General features: G+C 41.6%; 1 protein-coding gene across 1 annotated transcript; it reads left to right on the top strand.

Annotated features, from left to right (window-relative positions):
- The first annotated feature begins 4,353 nt into the window (after positions 1 to 4,353).
- Positions 4,354 to 20,524, top strand: LOC118416235. Its single transcript, XM_035821320.1, has 9 exons — positions 4,354 to 4,379; positions 15,120 to 15,208; positions 15,780 to 15,911; positions 16,930 to 17,037; positions 18,365 to 18,468; positions 18,737 to 18,869; positions 19,398 to 19,524; positions 19,978 to 20,106; positions 20,395 to 20,524. Exons 1-9 carry the CDS (start codon positions 4,354 to 4,356, stop codon positions 20,522 to 20,524), a joined length of 978 nt encoding a protein of 325 aa, XP_035677213.1.
- Positions 20,525 to 21,453: the final 929 nt, after the last annotated feature.

The following is a 21,453-nucleotide window of genomic DNA, read 5'->3' as shown; positions in this document are numbered from 1 at the left end:
CCGTGACCATCCCGAAATCATTGTGCTGTGACCACCCCGTGGGGTACGAACCCTGGAACATCTCAATGCGCGTTCAGGCGGCAGAACTTGTCGTGTGGGGCCGTGTTCTCGCCAAACACGGGTTCAGAGTGTCCGCCGCAACCTCCTACACCGCCGAGATCCGGTTCGTCTGTCAAGTTAAAGGTGACGCCGACCCTCTGGCGCTGCAAGGCAGCTTCAACGTCACGGACATGGGGCTGGTCAACCAGGCGCACTGCGTCGCCAACAACGTGGACGTCGACTCGCACTACTTCTTCTTCTTGACGTACAGCGACGAGGAGGTTCTGCTACCGCAGGAGATAAACCAACAGTCGGCCGTCATCCCAGACTGCGAGGAGAACCGACAGGAGTTCTTCCGATGCTGCGGGTTTTACCCGACGTTTTGCCGCCCGCCGGGTGGAGCGCCGAGGTGCGCGGCGACCGGTCAGCCCAACCCCGACAAACCAACCCAAGGCGCCGGCGGTGTCATCCCCGAGACCACGACGCCAGACGCCATCTCCGCCGCCCCAAGTCTGGCAACCCCTCCCATTCTACTCGCTGTAGCTGCGGCCTTTGCGGCATACTTTATTTCTTTCTAACCCCCAGTATCAACAGTCGGCTGTATTTATATCATAATAAGGAAATTGTACTTACACAACAGTAATTTCAACTGCGCACTGAACGGTCGACACTTTATACTATTTGTTAAATAGTCTGATAATATTGTTTCCCTACTATATTTCGTTTACAAATTGTAACCATGTGTCGGTATTATATGCATTATTCTTCATGATAGAAAGGCGTACTTAACAAGCACAGATACGTGATTACGTGTATCGCTTTAACTATAACCTCAAACATTGATTTAAAACTAACAGCTGTTTGGTCAAGATTTCAGCCCAGACATAATCAACAGTCCGTTACTGTAAAACCTGGCATTAGTCAACATATCTATAACTTGGACACTATGCAACGTAAGACATAAAATATATATAAACATTGTTACTAGATACCTGCAATGATCATATTTACTATCAGCAAGACAAATATAGGACAATGATGACAGCTGTTTATTAACCAGACACTGAAATAATTGTTACTAGTTAGACAGCATAAGCTGAAACACTGATGGGTAGTACGATCTATATATATGGATATGGTACAATTATTAACATTTTACGGTACTAATAGCACTAGCTGAATTGTACATGTATTGCACATTATTCATACGTAATAAACAGATACTTATGTCTGATATATTTCTGTCCGTTGGGTCCGTAAACTATAACGCTATATAGGTTATTACAAGTACTCTATTTGTCAGGGAATTCACAGTAACTGTTGTGCACCGATATGGTTTTACTAACCTGCCTAAAGTATGAGTAAATAATGACGTTAAATCTCTAAGATAGAGCGCTATTGGTTGTTGTAACGTTGTCCATGACGTAACAGCAGTGCCCTGATTGTCCCTCACATATTAACGTTATACGTCACTTTGATCAGAGGGTGTCGAATTCGTTGACAAATTAAGACTGCTTAGACGGCCGTTCGTTACAAAAAAAATGCGCTAAGAGATGAACAACTAATGTGCAAAAGAGAACAGCTATTAAGCAAGAGAAGAGTGAAACTTTCTTGAGCCGATATTTTTTTTTGGGGGGGGGGGGTCGGACTACTTTAGTATACCTCGGAGTAATACAGAAACAGAGCCTGATCTCTCTCTATTCACGTGTTCAACTTGGACCAATCAGCTTGTGTGATTGTCTGAAGGGCGAGCCCTGATTGGCCACAAGAGTTGGTAATTAGACCCGATCCGACGATACGGCAGCAGACAATACTACCCGTCATTTGCCAGGCGTACAGCGGAGCGGTGGTGAGCGGACGCAACGGCAAATTCTTATGTGTTCAACTCTGAACAACAAGGAAGTTCCATCCCTTTGGCCAAGACATAGCTTTAGTGCAAGGAACTGAAGTCGTCCTCATTGATTTGCACAAGGTAAGGACATATTGATCTTATATGATAGCTGTTTATTATCAACGAATGGTTTTTGACAAGAATCAAGATTGATTTCAATTTTGCTAGTCTCTATCAGACTTCTTGACAAAAAAACTGCATCCGTAGTAATACTAAGACCGGCTTGAGTTTACAAGGAAGCCCCGGTAAACAAGGAGCTTTTGATGAATTTGAAAGCTTTTTGGGTAAACTAATAATATATATTCTCTACCAGGCCCATAGCTCGCTCGAAAAACCGTAGAAAATATGGAACAAATAGAGCCCGTTTAACTACGTTATTTCATACGCATACGAATATTGTAGCATATAACATGCATTGGCATAATACCGGTAGTAAGACTTATACCGGTAGATTAAAAATACTGGAACTTAAAGAGATCTACACATGCAACAATAGTTATTTCTGAGCTGTGCACACTTCAGACATCTAGGTGTCCAATACATCATTTACAAAGCATCGATAACAATGCATTCGAAGACAACAAGGCCAAAAGTTTTCAGTATCTTTTTCGGGGTAGGCAGCTCGTCGTGGGACGAACACACTGTCACATTCATTGCCAAATTTATAGATCATAATTACACATGCTCACGGCACAAGACGAACATGATTCAACAACAATCTTGAATTCCTGTTGGTGACCTACAACTCATGTAAAAGTGTGAAGAATCGTTGCATAATAGCCCGGATCTACGACTGAATGGGCAAAATTGAAAGTACGCAGCCATTTTCCCGCCATTTTTGCCTTGCCGCCAGGCAAGGCTTTACGCCAGGTCTTTTCCATGGATCAATGGACGGACCTGTTAACCTTGCTCTTCCAAAGACCCTTTCAAAGGCCCTTCCAAATCGCCTTTCTCATGGACAAGTTTGACGGCTTAGGCAGACAATGGTACATCCTCGTTGAATTTTAAACCGTCCGTTTTACGTATTTGTTTCTGTTTGCGGTCGGTTCTAAAAGCATTTAATATTTGGTTACATTTAATGAATGAAGCGTTTGTATGGTAAAATTCTAAATTCATTTTGAGTGGCATGAAATCAAGTGTATTATCTCGCAAAAAAAATGCATTAGCTATTCATAAAGATGAAATTATTCTCGAATCAGGCTAATAAATTGTATGTGAATATATAAGTAGCCATGACGTCATCAAAACGTTGCAGATCGCATGGGAGACCTTCCGAGACCGCAGCAAAACGCTAACGTGAGTTTAGGAGAGCGCCAGCACAAAACGTCACACGAGAAGTCGCAATAGATAATATTTAGGATCATTTTTTTATATTTCAAACATCAACCCTAGCCCTGCGGCAAGCAATAAGTGTTTGTTTGCAATGCATATTCTATATGCGCCGCATTTCAGAACGCATGCCTAAGAAACTCCGGTGTGAGTCCAATTTTGCATCAGCAGGTTTGTACGTAGATAAATTTCCTAGTCTTTATAACATCATTTCTTTCAAAGTTATCGCTAATTCAGAAATAAAATGTAACGCCTTGGAATATGTAAGATAATATTCTGGCTAATATAGATGTCAAACTTGTAGTTTTATCGTAGTGATTCCTAAAATAATCATTGTTTTATCAGACTTTGTGAGGCCGTAGCTAACGGCAAGGAACGTTATTATCCGTGACGGGAGGTTAAACCGTGATTTTCAGAACCCATCTGTCAGTCAAAAACTAGCTCCGGTATGCAAATTCTTTTGAGTGCTTTACAAAACCAGTTAGGTATACGACTTAAAACCTTGTAAGATTGAGCTCACAAAGATCGCACGCTGCAGCGACAAGTTAATCCATCTTCCGGTATGTTTACATCTCGTAATTCAAGCCGTGGGAGGGGGGCAGGTATCGTAATTTCAAGGATTTCTACTTTTCATCCTCACATTACTCCTTCATCATCACAGTAAATATAGCGAAAAGTTAATAAACTGTCCATTCAAGACAACCAACATGCCTTGAAGAGTCCCTGTTTCAAATACAGTGCAGGCTTTGTTACGTCAATTCTGCGGCCTTCCGAACATGCGCCATTTTGAAAGTACGTCCCTTCACCCCTATTGTCAAAGTGCTCACATCCAAAGTCAGCAAGACGAATCTTACCGGCGAAACCAACTGGCCCCGACATGGGGACGTACCGTAGGGAGTTTGTAGTGTGTTTTGCAGGTATATTTTTGGGGAGCCATTCGCAAAACAACGTATTTACCGCCATTTGCTTACCAAACAATGGATGAAAAATTTCATAGAACATCATAACCGTGTAGTGCAACAGCAGAATTGATTTGCCGCTGGTTGATGTGTTTTCGGGCCAAGTTTTGATCGCGATACCGGCAGTTTACCGACATGCCGATTTGCCATTTAAACCTCGAGTAAGTGGCTGCCGATTGATACAAATTAATGTCGTTGTAAATATGAAATCCATTGATAAACAGCCTTGTTATATTATTGTCACGGATTAAAGTTCCACTGGGAATAGAATCCCAAGGGACTTGCTATCAGTTACACTCTCTTTGAAGTGTTATATTTTCTACAAACCACGCAAAGTGGGAGACTTAAACAATCTTCCAACCCCTGCCACCATAGTAAACAGTGCACTAAACAGTTTCCGGAATGCGCAAAAGCCCGCTTGTTTATTCATGGTTCAGTGTTGAATATACTCAAATCTTCAACCCCTGCCACCGTGCAGACTGTGCATTCGCACTCAATACAACAACAAGTTCAACCCCTGCCACCGTGCAGACTGTTCCCTGACATTGTAGGTTAACAAATTATTAACAAGTGTAATAAATGACGCTGGTTTGTCCGGCCGTGAACATAATTTCATAAACACGAAAAGACGAAGTGAAACAAAACAGCCCCCCTCCCTCTTTTCGGATAATTCTATTTTCACATGATTGAGCACATTCGTGTCTTACTTTCTTGCTTACCAACTAACGTTTGCCATCTTTAAGTGTCTTCTCATGACTGTTTCTATCGTATTGCCTTCATTTTGGTCCCATTTTTAAAAAAGATTTATGCTGTCGGTGGAGAGCAGATCCTCTCTACAACAAATATTGAAGAATGCCATGAAATTGGCTACCCTTTATTCATGTCAAGGTCTATTTAAACCTCCATTGTCATATGTTTAGAAACCACTAGTATTCTATCAATTAAATATGCATATGCTCTTTCAGTTGGTTTTAATGTTGACACAAGAAATTGTTTTCCTTCTCTTTCAGTCTTCGATTGCAGATTTCTTCACAGCACAGACCAGACCGTGTTGAAGCCAAAGTGTATATTGAATTAAATACGCCATCAAGTAGACAAAGTCTAATCACTGCCACTTATTACCAATCCTTGCCATCGTGCAGACTGTGCTTTTGCACTCAATCTTCCAACCCCTGCCACCGTGCAGACTGTGCATTCGCACTCAATACAACAAGTTCAACCTCTGCCACCGTGCAGACTGTGCATTCGCACTCAATACAACAATAAGTTCAACCCCTGCCACCGTGCAGACTGTGCATTCGCACTCAATACAACAACAAGTTCAACCCCTGCCACCGTGCAGACTGTGCATTCGCACTCAATACAACAACAAGTTCAACCCCTGCCACCGTGCAGACTGTGCATTCGCACTCAATACAACAACAAGTTCAACCCCTGCCACCGTGCAGACTGTGCATTCGCACTCAATCCAATTACAAGTCCAACCCCTGCCTCTGTGCTCTCGCACTCACCGTGCAAACTGCACTTACACACATAACTAAATAAGCTTCTGTCATTGAACAGACATCAAACATAAATAACTTGAATACGCACACTCGAAATCTACATACATTGTACATTTCTAAAGTATAAGTTACTGATTCAACTTATCCATAATGTGTGAAGCTACACTGTCAGGAAACTACCACCAAGGCAACAACATTTTCAATGAAACTAGTAGAGGTAAACAATGTACTGCAAATTCTTTGATAGCTATCCTTTATCACTCTGCTAACAAACAAGCAACTTCCTGGACATCCACAGATCTTGATACTGTACTGTTTGAAGGTGATGCACTTTACAACCGCATAAAACCATCTCTACCGCCTACTGTATCTTACCTATCAGTTGATGATCTGCCCAATTATTGGCAGATTGGAAACAACACTTTGCACATAACAATCAAAGAGCGATATACTGGAGACGTGTTTAGCAGACAAGCATATTATCCCTACTACACATTGCAGACAGCCCTAGAAGAAGCATTTGCTATATCTGACACATGTTTGCTCATAACAGCATCTGGATCAAGTGGTTCCACAGTAGCCTTACTGCATACTGGTAACAATTATTTTGTTTATGATTCACATGCCAGAAGTCAAACAACAGCACTGCCTGATGATAATGGCTCATCTGCTTTAAGTAGGCACATGACGATTACTAACCTTTGTCAATTCTTACAAACACTTAATTGGAAACCAAGTCTAACATGCAACTTTGAGCTTGTAGCAGTGCAATCAGAAAACATTGAATTGACAAGTGATGTTACGGAACTGGATGTACGCTATTTGACACTGACTGACAACAATGAGCCAATGGGATCACACAGCTTTCTACAGGCTCAGAAAGTTAACTCATTAGTACCACCATCTAAATCGGTACTGATTGAAGGCACCTTACAACCTCTAAACCTATCTTCTTTTTATACAAGGACTTCAAAGGGTCAACATAATTCTGCGAAACACAAATTGAGTGCAAAGAAACAAGACATGTTCATGTATCAACAAGTAAGTGACACAAAGCAAACAACTAACCAAAATGCAGACAGCTATGCAAACCAAAGAACACAGTACACACCCAACATAGCAACAGAAACAGCTGAACAAAATGCTGACGGAATTGCAAAGCAATGCACACATTTTAAAACTGAGAAACCACAAACAACTGATAAAAAAGCAGACAGACTTGCTAAGCGGAGAGAATGCTACAAAGCCAGGAAAGAAAGAGAGACAGCTGATAAAAAAGCAGACAGACTTGCTAAGCGAAGAGAATGCTACAAAGCCAGGAAACAAAGAGAGACAGCTGATACAAAAGCAGACATACTTGCTAAGCAAAGAGAATGCTACAAAGCCGAGAAACAAAGAGAGACAGCTGATAAAAAAGCAGACAGACTTGCTAAGCGAAGAGAATGTAACAAAGCCAGGAAACAAAATGAAACATCTGACGAAAGGTTAAAAAGACTTGCAAAACAAAGATTAAACTACAGAAACAAAGCAGCTAATGAAACTTCTCAGCATAGAGCTGAACGTGTAAAGAAGTGCCGTGACTACCAAAGGAATACAGCTGCTAACAAGTATGTGAAAGAACATAGCACAGGTCACACTGAGCATACTAACGAAGGGTACAAATCAGAGTTCCCAGCATTCCATTGCTACATACAGCAGCAACCAAAATACTATTGCATTCTGTGTAGAAAATTCTTATTTCATGAGCAAGTAAGAGCCTGCAACATTTCTGTAACAGATACTATGAAGTACGCACATCAAAATAACTCTGATCAATGCCATCTGTGTTCAAAGTGTTCAACTGCTATTGAAAGACAAAACCCAATACCCAATGCTTGGACTAACAATATGGACCCAGGTGATATCCCATCATGTATAAAACAGCTTACTAGAATGGAGACAAGACTTGTCAGCCTGAAGTACACATTTGTAAAGCTTGTTATCCTACCAGGTGGACAATATGGTGAACAAGGCCAAGCCATAAGTTTCTCTACCAACATTGAAACATCTTGCAATCTCTTACCACGCTGTCAAAACACATCAGGAATCGTAATAGTACATCCCTCCGAAACTAACGATAGAACACAAAGAAATGATCCACAATACATTGTGCGATATACTCACATGCATGAAGCTCTAACATGGCTGATCACTAACAATAGTCTTTACTCAGATGTAAACATAGCTTCCTTTGAAGATTGGAAGGAAACATCATGCGAATTCCATTCAAATCTTGCCAACTATGATGAAATCCATCAATCAAATGGATCTTCTAATGTCACAGAGCTGTCTGCTTTTCCATGCAACTACATCAATCCAAATATTCCCTTACAATCTCTGTTGCAGAGTGCAACAGACACTGTACCATCAGTATCTCTCCCTCGTGAAACATCAGCACCACAAAGTATTTTTAAGGAGAAAGACCTCGAGGAACACTGCTTCCCTCAGCTGTATCCATATGGTTGTAATGGTTTCCAACAGATGAGAGAAATACCTATGACAGACTTACAGTACTTCCAGTCACGACTACTTAATATCAATGATATCTGGAGGAAAAATATCCCTTGGCTCTTCTTTGCTTTGAACTCATATGAAATCAAGAAACTGTACAGTCAGATATCAATTGTGTGTAGAATGCAAAAGCAAGGTAATGATACCTCACAATCTTCACCACAACCTCTGACAGCAGGTGATCTGCGTCAGAATATTCATGAAGATGTTGAAAGCACATCATACACTTTCATGAAGAACATCCGTGGAACAGCAGCATACTTTAAGGACCAACTGCTTAACCTACTAGCAAAAATCAACACAATTGGCCCACCAACTTGGTTTCTCACTGTGTCAGCAAATGACTTGAACTGGCCAGAGCTGTTTATGTCTCTCAATCCTGATCTGACATATGAGGAAGCTAAAGCATTACCTCAGCAAGACAAATGGAACCTGATGAGATCAGACCCTGTCATGTGTGCCATACACTTTAACCGGCGCACTGATGCACTGCTACGCTTCATATTGAACAGTCCGCAACATCCTATTGGTGTGATTACGGACCACTGGATTCGTGTCGAATTTCAGTTAAGAGGTTCTCCTCACTTGCACTGTATGTTCTGGGTTGAGAATGCCCCCAACCTTGATACCATAGAAGGAAGGCAAAGAGCACCTGAATTCATTGACAAATATGTGTCCACACAGCTACCTGATGATGAAAACTCTCTCTTACATGAACTAGTGTCCAAATACCAACGGCATCATCACACAAGAACATGTGAGAAGGGACGAACAAAGTGTCGATTTCACTTCCCTCGAGAAGTGTCACAGACCACACGACTCAGGCTAGATGTTGATGCTAATCGCAGCGCACAATTTTATGTTACAAAACGAACACAACAGGACATCTGGATCAATGCATATAGCCCTACATTGCTCTTACATATGCAGTCTAACATGGACATACAAATGGTTGGGTCAAAGTATGGTGCTGCTTACTATGCATGTATGTACATCTCAAAAGCTGAGCCTGATAATCTTCAAACAGCTATCTATGCTGGTCTGTCACATCTACCACCTAACAGTACAAAAAGAGCACGTTTAGCCCAGATTGGTAACACTGTACTCAGCCACCGCCTAGTTGGAGGACAAGAAGTTGGCTACAGACTTGCAAACCTGCAACTCATACAATCATCGAGACAAACAGTGTCAATCAATGCCAAACCACCACACAAAAGAATGCGTCTGCTCAAACCCAAAGATGACCTCGACAAACTTGATGATTCATCATCTGACATTTTCACAAAGGGAACAGCTCAATACTATGCAATGAGACCACATGGTGATCCCTGGGATACAATGTCATTATTCACCTTTGCCGCAACATACTCCATTACATCCATTGAGCCATCAGAAGCTTCTCAAACTATCAAGTTACAACAATGTGACAGATGGATAAAGAAACGTCAAAAGCTTGCATGTGTTAGAAGTTCAAAACTATCCTCTGGAAATGGAGATGACTATTTCTACGGTCTCTTGTACATGTACTACCCATGGAGAAATGAAAACGACATCCTTGCTGAATATGCTTGTGCTCAAGATGCTTTCTCTGCTAAGAAGGATCAATTTGACAATAGTCTTGCACAGCATTTTCATTTCACATCAGATATAGAACAAGCTATCATGCAAGTACGCCTGCTGTCAGATGATCTAACATCTATTGCTACCACACTTGCCCCCAATGTGACTCACCAACAGTTGCAAACTGAACATGACTTTAACACTGAAGGACTTCATCTTGATGCACAATGGACAGCACAAAATGCAGAACAAGCAGCAGCATCTGTTGCTCAAACTAATAGTATTGACATGATATCTTCAGAAAACCTCACAATGTTACATGATGATTCACTTGCATGGAATACTGTATCTCGCTACACAATGGCTGATGATGCATTCTTTGACGCACTCAATAACATGTCACATGACCAACAGCACGTGTTTAACACAGTGAAAGAACACTTTTTACTGATGAACAGACACCAAGCAGACCGAGCCTCTCCAAAACCACAACCGTTGAGACTCTTCGTGACGGGAGGAGCAGGCTGTGGCAAAAGCTTTCTAATAAAAGTTTTGAATGAGTACTTGATCCGTACATCAAACTGCCCAACATCTCCTGTAATGCTCACTGCACCAACAGGTGTCGCTGCCTACAACATTGGTGGCTTCACAGTACATTCAGCTCTATCACTGCCTGTTGACCATAGCCGAAGAGGTAAAACCCAGTACCTACCACTCAGTGCTGAGAAACTGTCACAACTTCGACGCAAATTCAGCAATGTACACACAGTTTTCATTGATGAAATAAGCATGATCAGCAATGTCAGACTGGAACACATTCACCTCCGCCTATCAGAGATCAAAGACACTACAGCTGACCAACACAGCTACTTTGGGAACCTCAACATCATAGCTTTTGGTGATTTCTACCAGCTCAAACCGGTCTTCGGAAAATTCATATTCGAAGATTCACTAAACCAACAAGAACCTTTCACTCACTTGTGGAGATCACTATTCAAGCCATTATTCTTAACTGTCAATCACAGACAAAAAACTGACAAAGAGTTTACAGAACTCCTTAACAGAGTACGAGTTGGACTGCCAACCAATGCAGATATTGCCCTCCTTTCAACTTGCATCAAAAGAAGAGCAGAGATTGAACAATCTGCCTTTTCCATGGCTCTTCACATTTTCCCAACAAGGAAAAAGGCCATAGAGCATAACATGCAAGAACTGCAAAGACTATATGCTCAAACAGATACTCAGATACATGTACTGACAGCAAGAGATGAAATGACGGATGGTCCTGTCAATGCAAACAACATACCTGAACAAGATCTAATATCAGAAGACACCAGTGAAACAGCAGGACTTGAGAAAGAACTTCGCCTTGCTAAAGGTTGTCGAGTCATGCTACTAAGAAACATTCTGAGCGAGGATGGACTTGTAAATGGTGCACAGGGTACAGTGGAGGACTTCCTATCACAAGACTCTGAAAATGACCAACAATACAACTCAAATGTGCCAACTGTTACAGGAGTCTACGTCAAGTTTGACAATCCCAGGGTTGGTCAAATGTTACAAGACCCTACCAAGAACAATGCTATTCTTATCTCAGCAATCACAGCAAAATTCTTTGCACGCTACAGCACTGTTTTCACCCGGACACAGTTTCCACTCCAACTTTCTTACGCATCAACTTGCCACAAAGTACAAGGCCTATCATTGTCAAAAGTTGTACTTGATATAGGACCAAGTGTATTTAGCCCTGGAATGGTATATGTTGCTCTAAGCAGAGTTACCTCACTTGAAGGTTTGGCCATACTAGAGTTTGAACCAAAGAGGATAACAGCGTTTCAATCTGTCTTGAGAGAGATGACAAGATTGACTCAAAGTATTACACCAAGTCAACAACCAGACAGTACATGACAATGCTACTATATATATTATCATGACAGTAAACATAAATTACCTACTGAACAAATACAGAGCTTATTTACTCAATACCATAATTGCAACCATTGTCGACTGCACATTTAAAACATTTACATACCAATAAACTGTATACCTTCTGATCTGTTCAAATACCCACTATTGACTGTGGAGAATACCTGAAAATTTGCCATTAAAGTTTAAGACTGAAAAAGGCTGTGTTACCTTCAGCTATGATGCAATGAAATACAAATAGGTAATGCAGCATGGCAGACCATTGTCGTCACTATGACCCACATCCATATGAAAACCCTTTTGTTTGTTAAGAAAATTTACATCACGTCTGAATAGCCCTATACATACGAAGCCAAGCAAACTATGCATGTAAAGAATATACAAACACTGCATTACCTTTTAGAATAGAATTGACACGATTTCACTTCAACCATTCTTTGCATTGTTTACAAATGTCATTTGTGTAAAGACAAACACACCTTCCTTACTTCATTGTGATTAGCACAAATGCACACTGCTCTGATGAACTACATCAAATATTGCAATATACAAAGCTATGCCATCTGATAAACAACACGTTTCACATAAGTTGTTCAATTCAAATTTGTCAAAAGACAATTTATTTTTAACTAATTGTTCAATCTTACCATAGTACATATACCTGAACTGCAGTCATTCATATAGTACCCTCTCAACTTACCACAGTACCTCAAATTGTGCAGGCAGTACCCACTCACCTCACCACAGTACCTGGACTCCTGCTGTGCATGCAGTACCCACTCAGCTGACCGCAGTACCTGGACTTTAGCTGTGCATGCAGTACCCACTCAGCTCACCACAGTACCTGGACTCCTGCTGTGCATGCAGTACCCACTCAGCTGACTGCAGTACCTGGACTCCTGCTGTGCATGCAGTACCCACTCAGCTGACCGCAGTACCTGGACTCTAGCTGTGCATGCAGTACCCACTCAGCTGACCACAGTACCTGGACTGCAGCCATGCATGCAATACCCACTCAGCTGACCACAGTACCTGGACTCCTGCCATACATACATTACCCACTCAGCTGACCACAGTACCTGGACTCCAGCCATGCATGCAGTACCCACTCAGCTGACCACAGTACCTGGACTCCTGCTGTGCATACGGTACCCATTCAGCTGACCACAATACCTGGACTCCTGCCGTGTATGCGGTACTAACTCAGCTGACCACAGTACCTGGACTCCTGCTGTGCATGCAGTACCCACTCAGCTGACCACAGTACCTGTACTCCTGCTGTGCATGCAATACCCACTCAGCTGACCACAATACCTGGACTCCTGCCGTGTATGCGGTACTAACTCAGCTGGCCACAATACCTGGACTCCTGCTGTGCATGCAGTACCCACTCATCTGGCCACAATACCTGGACGCCTGCTGTGCATGCTGTACCCTCTCAGCTGACCAAAGTACCTGAACTCCTGCTAACCATACAGTACTCACTCAGCTATCCTTTCACAGAAATGAAATAAATTAAAATTGTTACTGTATATCCTTGAAATAAGGTCTAATTATTTCATATTTATTAGTTGTCGAACGTCAGAAAATGCAACATCATATTTTAAGACACCTACATATATTTACAACAAGATTAACAGATCAATACAAGGCTTTCGCTACCATAATACGTATTTAGCAGACAAGCAAATTATCCCTACTGCACGCCAACGCACAGCATTTTGCCTTGCCGGGCTTGAAGTGCCGACCCACTTTTTCCTGACGATATTCCTACCACGCGGCAAGGCACAGCTTTTTTAAAAAGATTTCTTGTTTAGCAACTGTCCGCTAGGGATGGCCAAAACTCTATTGTGACAAAGTTAACTGAGTGTCTTTCAATGTCAAACTTGAATGTAACGTACATAATAGATACAACATCCTCCATCAGATAGGACAAGAAGTGTTTTTTATTCAATAAAAAGCAGGCTGAATAAAAATTCTAACTGGAAGCTATGTGACTTCCGAGTCACATAGCTTAAGGTCTCATTGATGAGTTTCTTCTTCCCATAGACTTCTATGTTATAATTCGTGGTTTAAATGGGCGCGTTCATAATGAAGCTACGTGAAATTTCAGCAGATTTTTCATTCTTTGTCGAGCACATTTACCCTATATCGTGGGAAAAAATTGCCAATGTAAACTATACATAGAAACTTTTTTTATAGCAATTACAAACTACGATTAGTCAATCCCCACAAAAGGCACTTTTTCGCTGCTATTGTACAACCGCACCACTCAGAACCCACGACTGTGTACCTCCGATCTAGCGCGCGGCTGCCAAACTTTACCTGCTTATTTCTTCAGTTAGAAACAAAATTTCACCAATCTAACTTTTGATATCAGTTCCGCTGGCTAAAAGGGAATTCCCCACCGCTAAAAACATGCGTCTATACAGCCGTTCAGTTTTTGGCTCGGATCTCTTTTAGGGTCCCCACTAGCGGAGTAATACATCAATGAGACCTTAAGTTATATTACACCGAATAACCCGTTAAGTGTGACGGGTAGTTCGGTGTAATATAACCAGCTGCTGCCGCGCCGTGTGCGTGCGAAGCTGGTGTGTTCCGCCGAACGGCGGTTTTACCGGCTATATAGATACAGATACAAATATAGTTACGATCAGCACTGTATTTCCAGTCATTTGTAAACTAACCTCTCCCACCATTTTATTCTCACCATCATCATTTGAGACTGCGTTGCCAGCTTTTTTAAAAACATTTCTTGTTTGTAATGCAATTGTGATGATCAATGAACAACGGGCTCTTATTTCATTTCTTAAAATACACTAAAAACAGAATATGTCATAGCTGAAAGAAGAAATAAGCTTGACTACCATTATCATAATGGGATTCTTTCTCTTTGACCTTCCATGATTAATCTTTCACATCTACTTTAAAGTTATTTATTGTGTTTTTTCTGACCCTATTATCATTCATATAGCTGTTTGTTTTCTAGCCTCTTTAACTACTGTGTGTAATTGTCTTTAGATGGAATAATTTTTTTCTTATCATTATTTATATGTATTTGGTTGTTTAAATACTGTAACGCCATGTGTTTTTATTTTTCCTGAGTTAGTGTTGATTTAGTTGGCTGTAATATATTTCGATTCTTTTTTTCTGTGATTTTCTGTTTCTGTTTGTTGATTATGTTGTACTGGTTGCTTTGGATCCGTGGTGAATGCATTCTCTTTTGTATTGTTATTGTGTGCTTTTCCTTTTTGTAAAATGAACAAAAAAACGGGCTCGTGTGTGATTGGATCCAGACATATAAACTGGTATTGTCAACTGGAAACATGAAACATGAGAAAACGTTTTTTTTTCCAACAGGTACCGAACATCGTATAGAGAAACTACCTGCCCCAAAACAACCTATTTCTGCTGCTCCGGCTACGAGTACACACAGAGTCGATGCATTCGTAAGTATGAGGGAGTAGATAGATACATTATACATATATACATACATACACATACATACAATATAATTGGTTTTGCATTGTAGGTTTAAAAGCCCAACCAAGGATGACAAATAATTTTAGCTGAGAGTTTGGTATAATGTACATTGCGTTTTACCGCTTTACTTAGCAAACATTAACTTACATGTAACACAAAGATAGTATCTACTACCTATCTCTACTCTCATTTTTATCAAATTTGATGGAGATCTACGGTAGACCTCTTAAGGTGGTATCTCACTGTACTTGGGGCACCGGTGTGGAACTGTGGGGTTCATTCACTGCGGCACTCATGCGACACAATGTAGATATTGCGTAATAGGTAAAAGTATGACTTAGAAGACAACAAAATACAGAAATGTAAGAATATTCGTTGAGTAATCTTTCGAAGTGCAATGCTGCAACGGTGCCGCCAGTGCAGTGAGATACCTCCTTTTAGATTAATCGTCCATTGAAACATCAATGTGTTGGTTCGTAGCTGATACTAGTACTACTGCCTCGCCCTCTTAATGTGTTATTGTCGCATGGTGTTTAGGAATCTGTACCGACCCGCTGTGTAACTCTCACCTGTGCGACAATGACCAGTGCCCAGGCTGTGTGCACGACTATGGAACCTACAACGGGAAACCAGCCAGAGCCTATGACGCTTCCGGCATGAACTGCTATCGTAAGTGCAAAAAATCAGCGGGATATGATTTTGGAAGTGGACAGATGTTTTAGAAAGGAAATCTTTATTGGCACGACAAAAGGACAGCGACTTTCGTAAGGTCTATAACAACTACTTACAGTACAACTAAACAGACATGCAAGGATATCTATAGGTAATATGAATAAATCAACATATTGGGTGTAGATTATCCACTATCTTGCGTCAGTGACACTCAAGAGATCGGGAAGAAACCTCTAAGCGGTGAATGCAATTTTGATTAGTTAGGCTATAACAACGAGCTACAAATATTCTTCCTGATCTCTTGAGTGACACTGACGAAAGATGGTGGATACCGTCTGAAACGTCTGTCCGTTTCCAAAATTATATCCAGTTGCTTGAGTAACTGCTTATTTTTGGCGTATCTTATTACCTGGATGTCTAACCTTCATCGACGCATGATACAATTAAGGGTTAATGACCCGCCCCGAGGTGTATATGGTGTCATATATTATAGGTAATTCAATGTTGTTTTAAGACAGCAAATGTTTTCTTTGAACAAAGAAACACGCACTACCGATGTTAATAGAGGGAGCCACCCCCCCTGCCATGCCTGTACTTATTGCCCTATCTTGGCAGATGAACGCTTCCTGGATATCTCATTCTGATTGGCCAGCGTCCTGTTTGTCTGTCCTCCTGATTGGTTTAAACTTTCAAAAGTTTTATCACATATGTGATAATCAAAAATTTAATGCACGGCTGTTACGGCGTCATAACCAGCATGAAATGGGGCCTTCTGATTGGCCCACGTCCCCTGGCTATATGATAATATGTTTTAGCAAGCAGAGAGAAACTAGCTTTTTGCTCCTGTAGATTGCTTCTGTAGATGTAGTGTGTGTGTGTGTTTGTGTTTGTGTGTGTGTGTGTTGATTCAATCAATTCTAGTGATACTAGTGGAAGCCTCACAAAAGTTTGAAATTTAAATAGTTGAGTAGATCGCCGTTATTCGACCAATCACAAACTCTCTTTCATTCAACAGAGCGCTGTTCGTGGAGAAGCGACAGTAACCTGTGCTTCCCTGGTACGTGTGAGCGGATTGGCTCCTGCTCCTGCACTTCTGGTTTCTCCGGCAGTTCCTGCACAACAAGTAAGTCTATCATTACGGTACACCTTAGAATATAACTCAAACACGCAGTTGTGGCGTCGGGCGTGGCGTAACTGGTAGAGCTTTCGGCTCGGAATCTATGGGTCCTGAGTTCGATTCCCACCGTGCCCCCGACGTTGTGCCCTTGGGAAAGGCACTTTACACGACTTTCCTTCTGTCTGTACCGTGTATGTGGCATTGTTAATATAAGTTACAAAAACTTGAGTGCAGTGCCACATCGTCCTCGTCTGTCCAAAAGCAAATAGAAAAAAAAAAAAAACACGCAGAAAACCTGGCCTCACTAAAGATGCACTCTCAACGGACGTGGAGCACGCTTGCGGCATTGCTGCGTTACTGTTTTGTTATTTTCTCCGATTTTTTTATATATCAGATATTGCGTAATACGTGAAAGTATGGCATTGAAGACGACAAAAAACACAACAAGTATAAGAAAATTCGTTCTTTATCTATGAAATTTGTTCGGTATCTTTCGAACTCCGTAAGCGTGCCCCACGTCCGGTGAGAGTGCATCTTAAGGCCTACGTCACGCCTTTTCTATTACAAAATAAAGCATTTTGGTACATACTGCAATGAAACTATGTTTTTCATGTGCATAATGATGAAAGCTACAAACTCACGTTTGCGTAAATTGATATCTACTAATGATCTAGATGTTTATCTAGATGTAAGGTATCAAACCCACAACCTACCACATGCAAAAGAAAGCGATCTACTCACCAGGTTCTTACTGTAAGATATTAGCAGGGGTGCAAATGTCGTAGTGTTGGCTGTATACTAATCTTCAAGCAGATCCTACGGTAGCATAAGATAGTATAAAAGCTGGCAGAGGAGTGAAGCCGGCTTAGGAGTGTGTTTCGCTACCGGGGATCTGCCGGCACTGAAACAGGGAGGAGCATTTGTATTCAACAATGGTGTTGCTGCCCCTCCCTGTGGCCATGTGCTAATGATTTTACGAGCGACTTACACTGGGACAAAGTCTGTGACCACCTGGTCTGTGACCAGCATATGTCCCAGTTGGAAGTTAGCACCAAACAGGAAGGAGGGCTATTACCACCTAAACTGCAAGCACAGTTTGATTGGGACACAATTGGATGTTAATATTAATACTAATAATAGCCTTTGTTCTAGCGGACTGGGGCAGATTCTGCAAAAAGCAAATGGACACCTTTTGGCTGACTACACTCTTTGGCCAGTTTGGTACTATCATATACGTATACCATTGTAAGATCTGCTTGGAGATTAGCTGTATACCATGAAACTTGAAATGCCAGGGCTACGATGACGTATACTTGACATGGTTCTTTCCCAGTCGATTCCACCCCAACGTTTACACACTGGCTGGGGAAGCTGCACGAAAACTCCGGAGGAACAGCTGATTTGGACCAAAACAATCAGGAAGTCTGGACTAACAAGGTACAAAGAATTTGTCATGATTTTAACTTAAATTATAAGGCAGGAGACGAGTGTCATTTTTGTTGTTGACTGTTCATTATACAGCAATGAGAGGAATGCTGTTTTCAATTTTGTACAAGATACGTTTCCTTTACAATAGAGTAAACACATGCTGTATTCTTTTTTACCCTTTGTGAACCTTTCATGTTACTTGTAAATTACACACTGGCAGAAATTTGCAATAAACTTCTTAATAATCCTACAACAACGCCCCCCCCCCTCCACTCAGATCCCCACTAGACTGGACTTTGAATGGTTCCTGTCCTACACGAGACCAAACCCTGACTTCCACTCCTACATCCGGGCTTTTAAAGTCGGCATCATGGAGAGTAAAGTGAGCTGGAGCCAGAAGAGGAACACTTGTGAGTTGTGCGAAACCTAAAGATATAAGAGAATTCTTTTACACAACCAGTGTAAAACCACAACCAGCTCACTAACTCTTGTTTACGTGTCGATGCACATCAGACACCTTTCTCAGGGTTTCTGACTAGAGTTCTGCTTCACGCCGTTATATGTAGCCGATGTAGGTGGCGCTTTTGCGGCGAGAACACAATCCTTCATGTGGCTAAGTTTGTAACCCCCAACCACCCCCCCCCCCCTCCCGGTTCATCGTTGGGGTTGACTTTCTTATCCACCTACATGAGCAACATATAGTGGCGAGAAGCAAAACTTCGACATGAAACATCTGCCATCTGACATCGAAACGTAAGCAAATCGGAGTATTAACATACAACATACAAAACACTTCATTTGTAGGGTTTTTTTTTAGTTATGGTCACACAAAACTTTACAGAAAACAGAAACTTCGTGGCCAAGTTAAAAACAATACATGTGGACCAACATATTTTATAATGCATAACTATACACGTGCTCATGTATACTTTTTACAGATCAAGTTGTTACTGGCGGTACCATCAACTGTGACATGGCTCTCAGCAACAGCAACCCTCCACTGGACTCCGCCATACAATGTACCAACGATCAGGCAGCCTCACTGAACATCATCCATGGCGACGAGTGAGTAACAACCCTGTCACTATGCCTCCTCGTAGTTAAACGCGAATTAGACAGGAAGTAAGCACTGCCTATCTAGGTCTTTCCTCACCTTCATTTACTGAGCATTAGACGAGAAGCATTTTCGCTTAATATGCACGTCATATGATCTGCAGGGTTGCAGCTATAACATATTTTCATGCTTTTTGCACACCAGGATAAAGATTTTGCTGTGCTTTATGAAGTATATAATGAAGAAGATGGTAGTCATTTTGGAAGCTTATGGCGTCCCCCGTCTATATTTCATAATGTTTGCAAGGCGCTGATGTAAATAGTAAAAGGTCAAGTTTTTAACATTTCATGGAAAGAAAAAAACTGTAGCCTCCAAAGTCGTACGTTTTTCGTTCAGTGGTCGGTATTATTTAGGTTTTGCTGTGTATTGAAACTAACTGGTTGATGCTCTGTACTGGTATGTAGGATTGAGGTAGAGATTTCTGCTAAGCTCGGTGGGTACTTCACCTATCACGACTTCGACACGGGGCAAAACCACAACCGGTACTTCACAGACGGACCGTACCAAAGGACCGGCTCCGGGGCCAAGTGGAGGTGAGTACGCACAGCCTCACCTCACCAGTCCCGTAGCCTCACCGGCTGTAGGGGCAGCAATAGAAAAATTGAGTTACTTGCGTGCTGCAAAACTACGAAAGCTTCACCCTCTTTTTTCAGCACTCGGTTACAGTGCTGAAGATGGCTCAGCACTGAAAAGCCGGCGTCTGAGTACTGAAAACCGAGTGCTCGGACGATATTCAGTGAATGAAGTGTCCCTGAACACTGGTAAATCCATTGCGGAAGGTAAAGCTTTTGTAATTCAGCACTCGGATGGTTCCAGTGCAGACAGCGACAGCTGACGGCAGTCCATCACTGGAAAACCAGTGCTAAAATGAGTTCAGCACTGACTAACCGGTGCTGGAACAAGATTCAGCACTGGAAATCCAGTCTTGATGGAGCTCCAGCACTGGAATAGAGCCATTCAGCACATGAAAACCAGTGCTGAATTTTTTCCTGTACTGGAAAACCAGTGCTGAGGCGGCTTTGACCATTGAATCAGCACTTGAATACCAGTGCGGAAGGTGAAGCTTTTGTAGATTTGCCTGTGTGCTAAAGGACCTGTAAATACTGTATGTTGGATATGGCAGAAGGCGAAACACATTTAACTTCAACATGTCCCTTCTACAATCAAGTAAGAAAAGGGTTTTTTAAAAAGGCCAGTAAATGCCATCCAACTGTTTCTACGCTTTCAGACAGACAGACAGAGAACTATTCTCCTCTTGACATCACAAAACCAGAAAATTATAGAAAAGATGTGATCTTTCATCTTCTACTGTCTCAGAAAAAGAAGTCAAGCCTAATTAGATACAGTTTAGCATTATAAAAGATCTAGAGTAGTTCCTTACTGTACTGTGTACCATTGTCTGTAATTTTTATGTCACTTGCAATTAGTCATCGGGTAAGAATTAGCAATAAACTTAACATATTATCATAACTGATAACAAACTAGACGTGTGCCTGACAATAAAAAAAAAAGAAATCAAATTTATTGTTATCAAGCTCGAAACACGATTCTTTATGCAGAATGACGCTTATGAATTTTAAGGAAATGTTACACAAATGATTCATTAGCATGTGGAAATAACGTATTTGTCCCAAGCCATTTACTTAGGGTATAAAGTGCTAACGTGTGATCTTTGTATAGAAACAGTTTTGAATTAACCTCTTCACTTCTGTAGGTATGATTCCACCACGCCAACTCATTCCGGGACGTTTGGTCAGATGTTGGACGTCGGAGATCCCTTCACAAAACAGGTTAGGGCATTTGATGTGCCGACCCTCCTACCCTGCATGGTTGTCTTGGGCTAACGTCACATTTCCAAACCGGGGCCCGGCCGGGCTGTT

The sequence above is a fragment of the Branchiostoma floridae genome, chromosome 5, assembly GCF_000003815.2.
Source record: "Branchiostoma floridae strain S238N-H82 chromosome 5, Bfl_VNyyK, whole genome shotgun sequence".
NCBI lineage: Eukaryota > Metazoa > Chordata > Leptocardii > Amphioxiformes > Branchiostomatidae > Branchiostoma > Branchiostoma floridae.
This window is presented reverse-complemented; position numbering and strand designations above follow the sequence as displayed.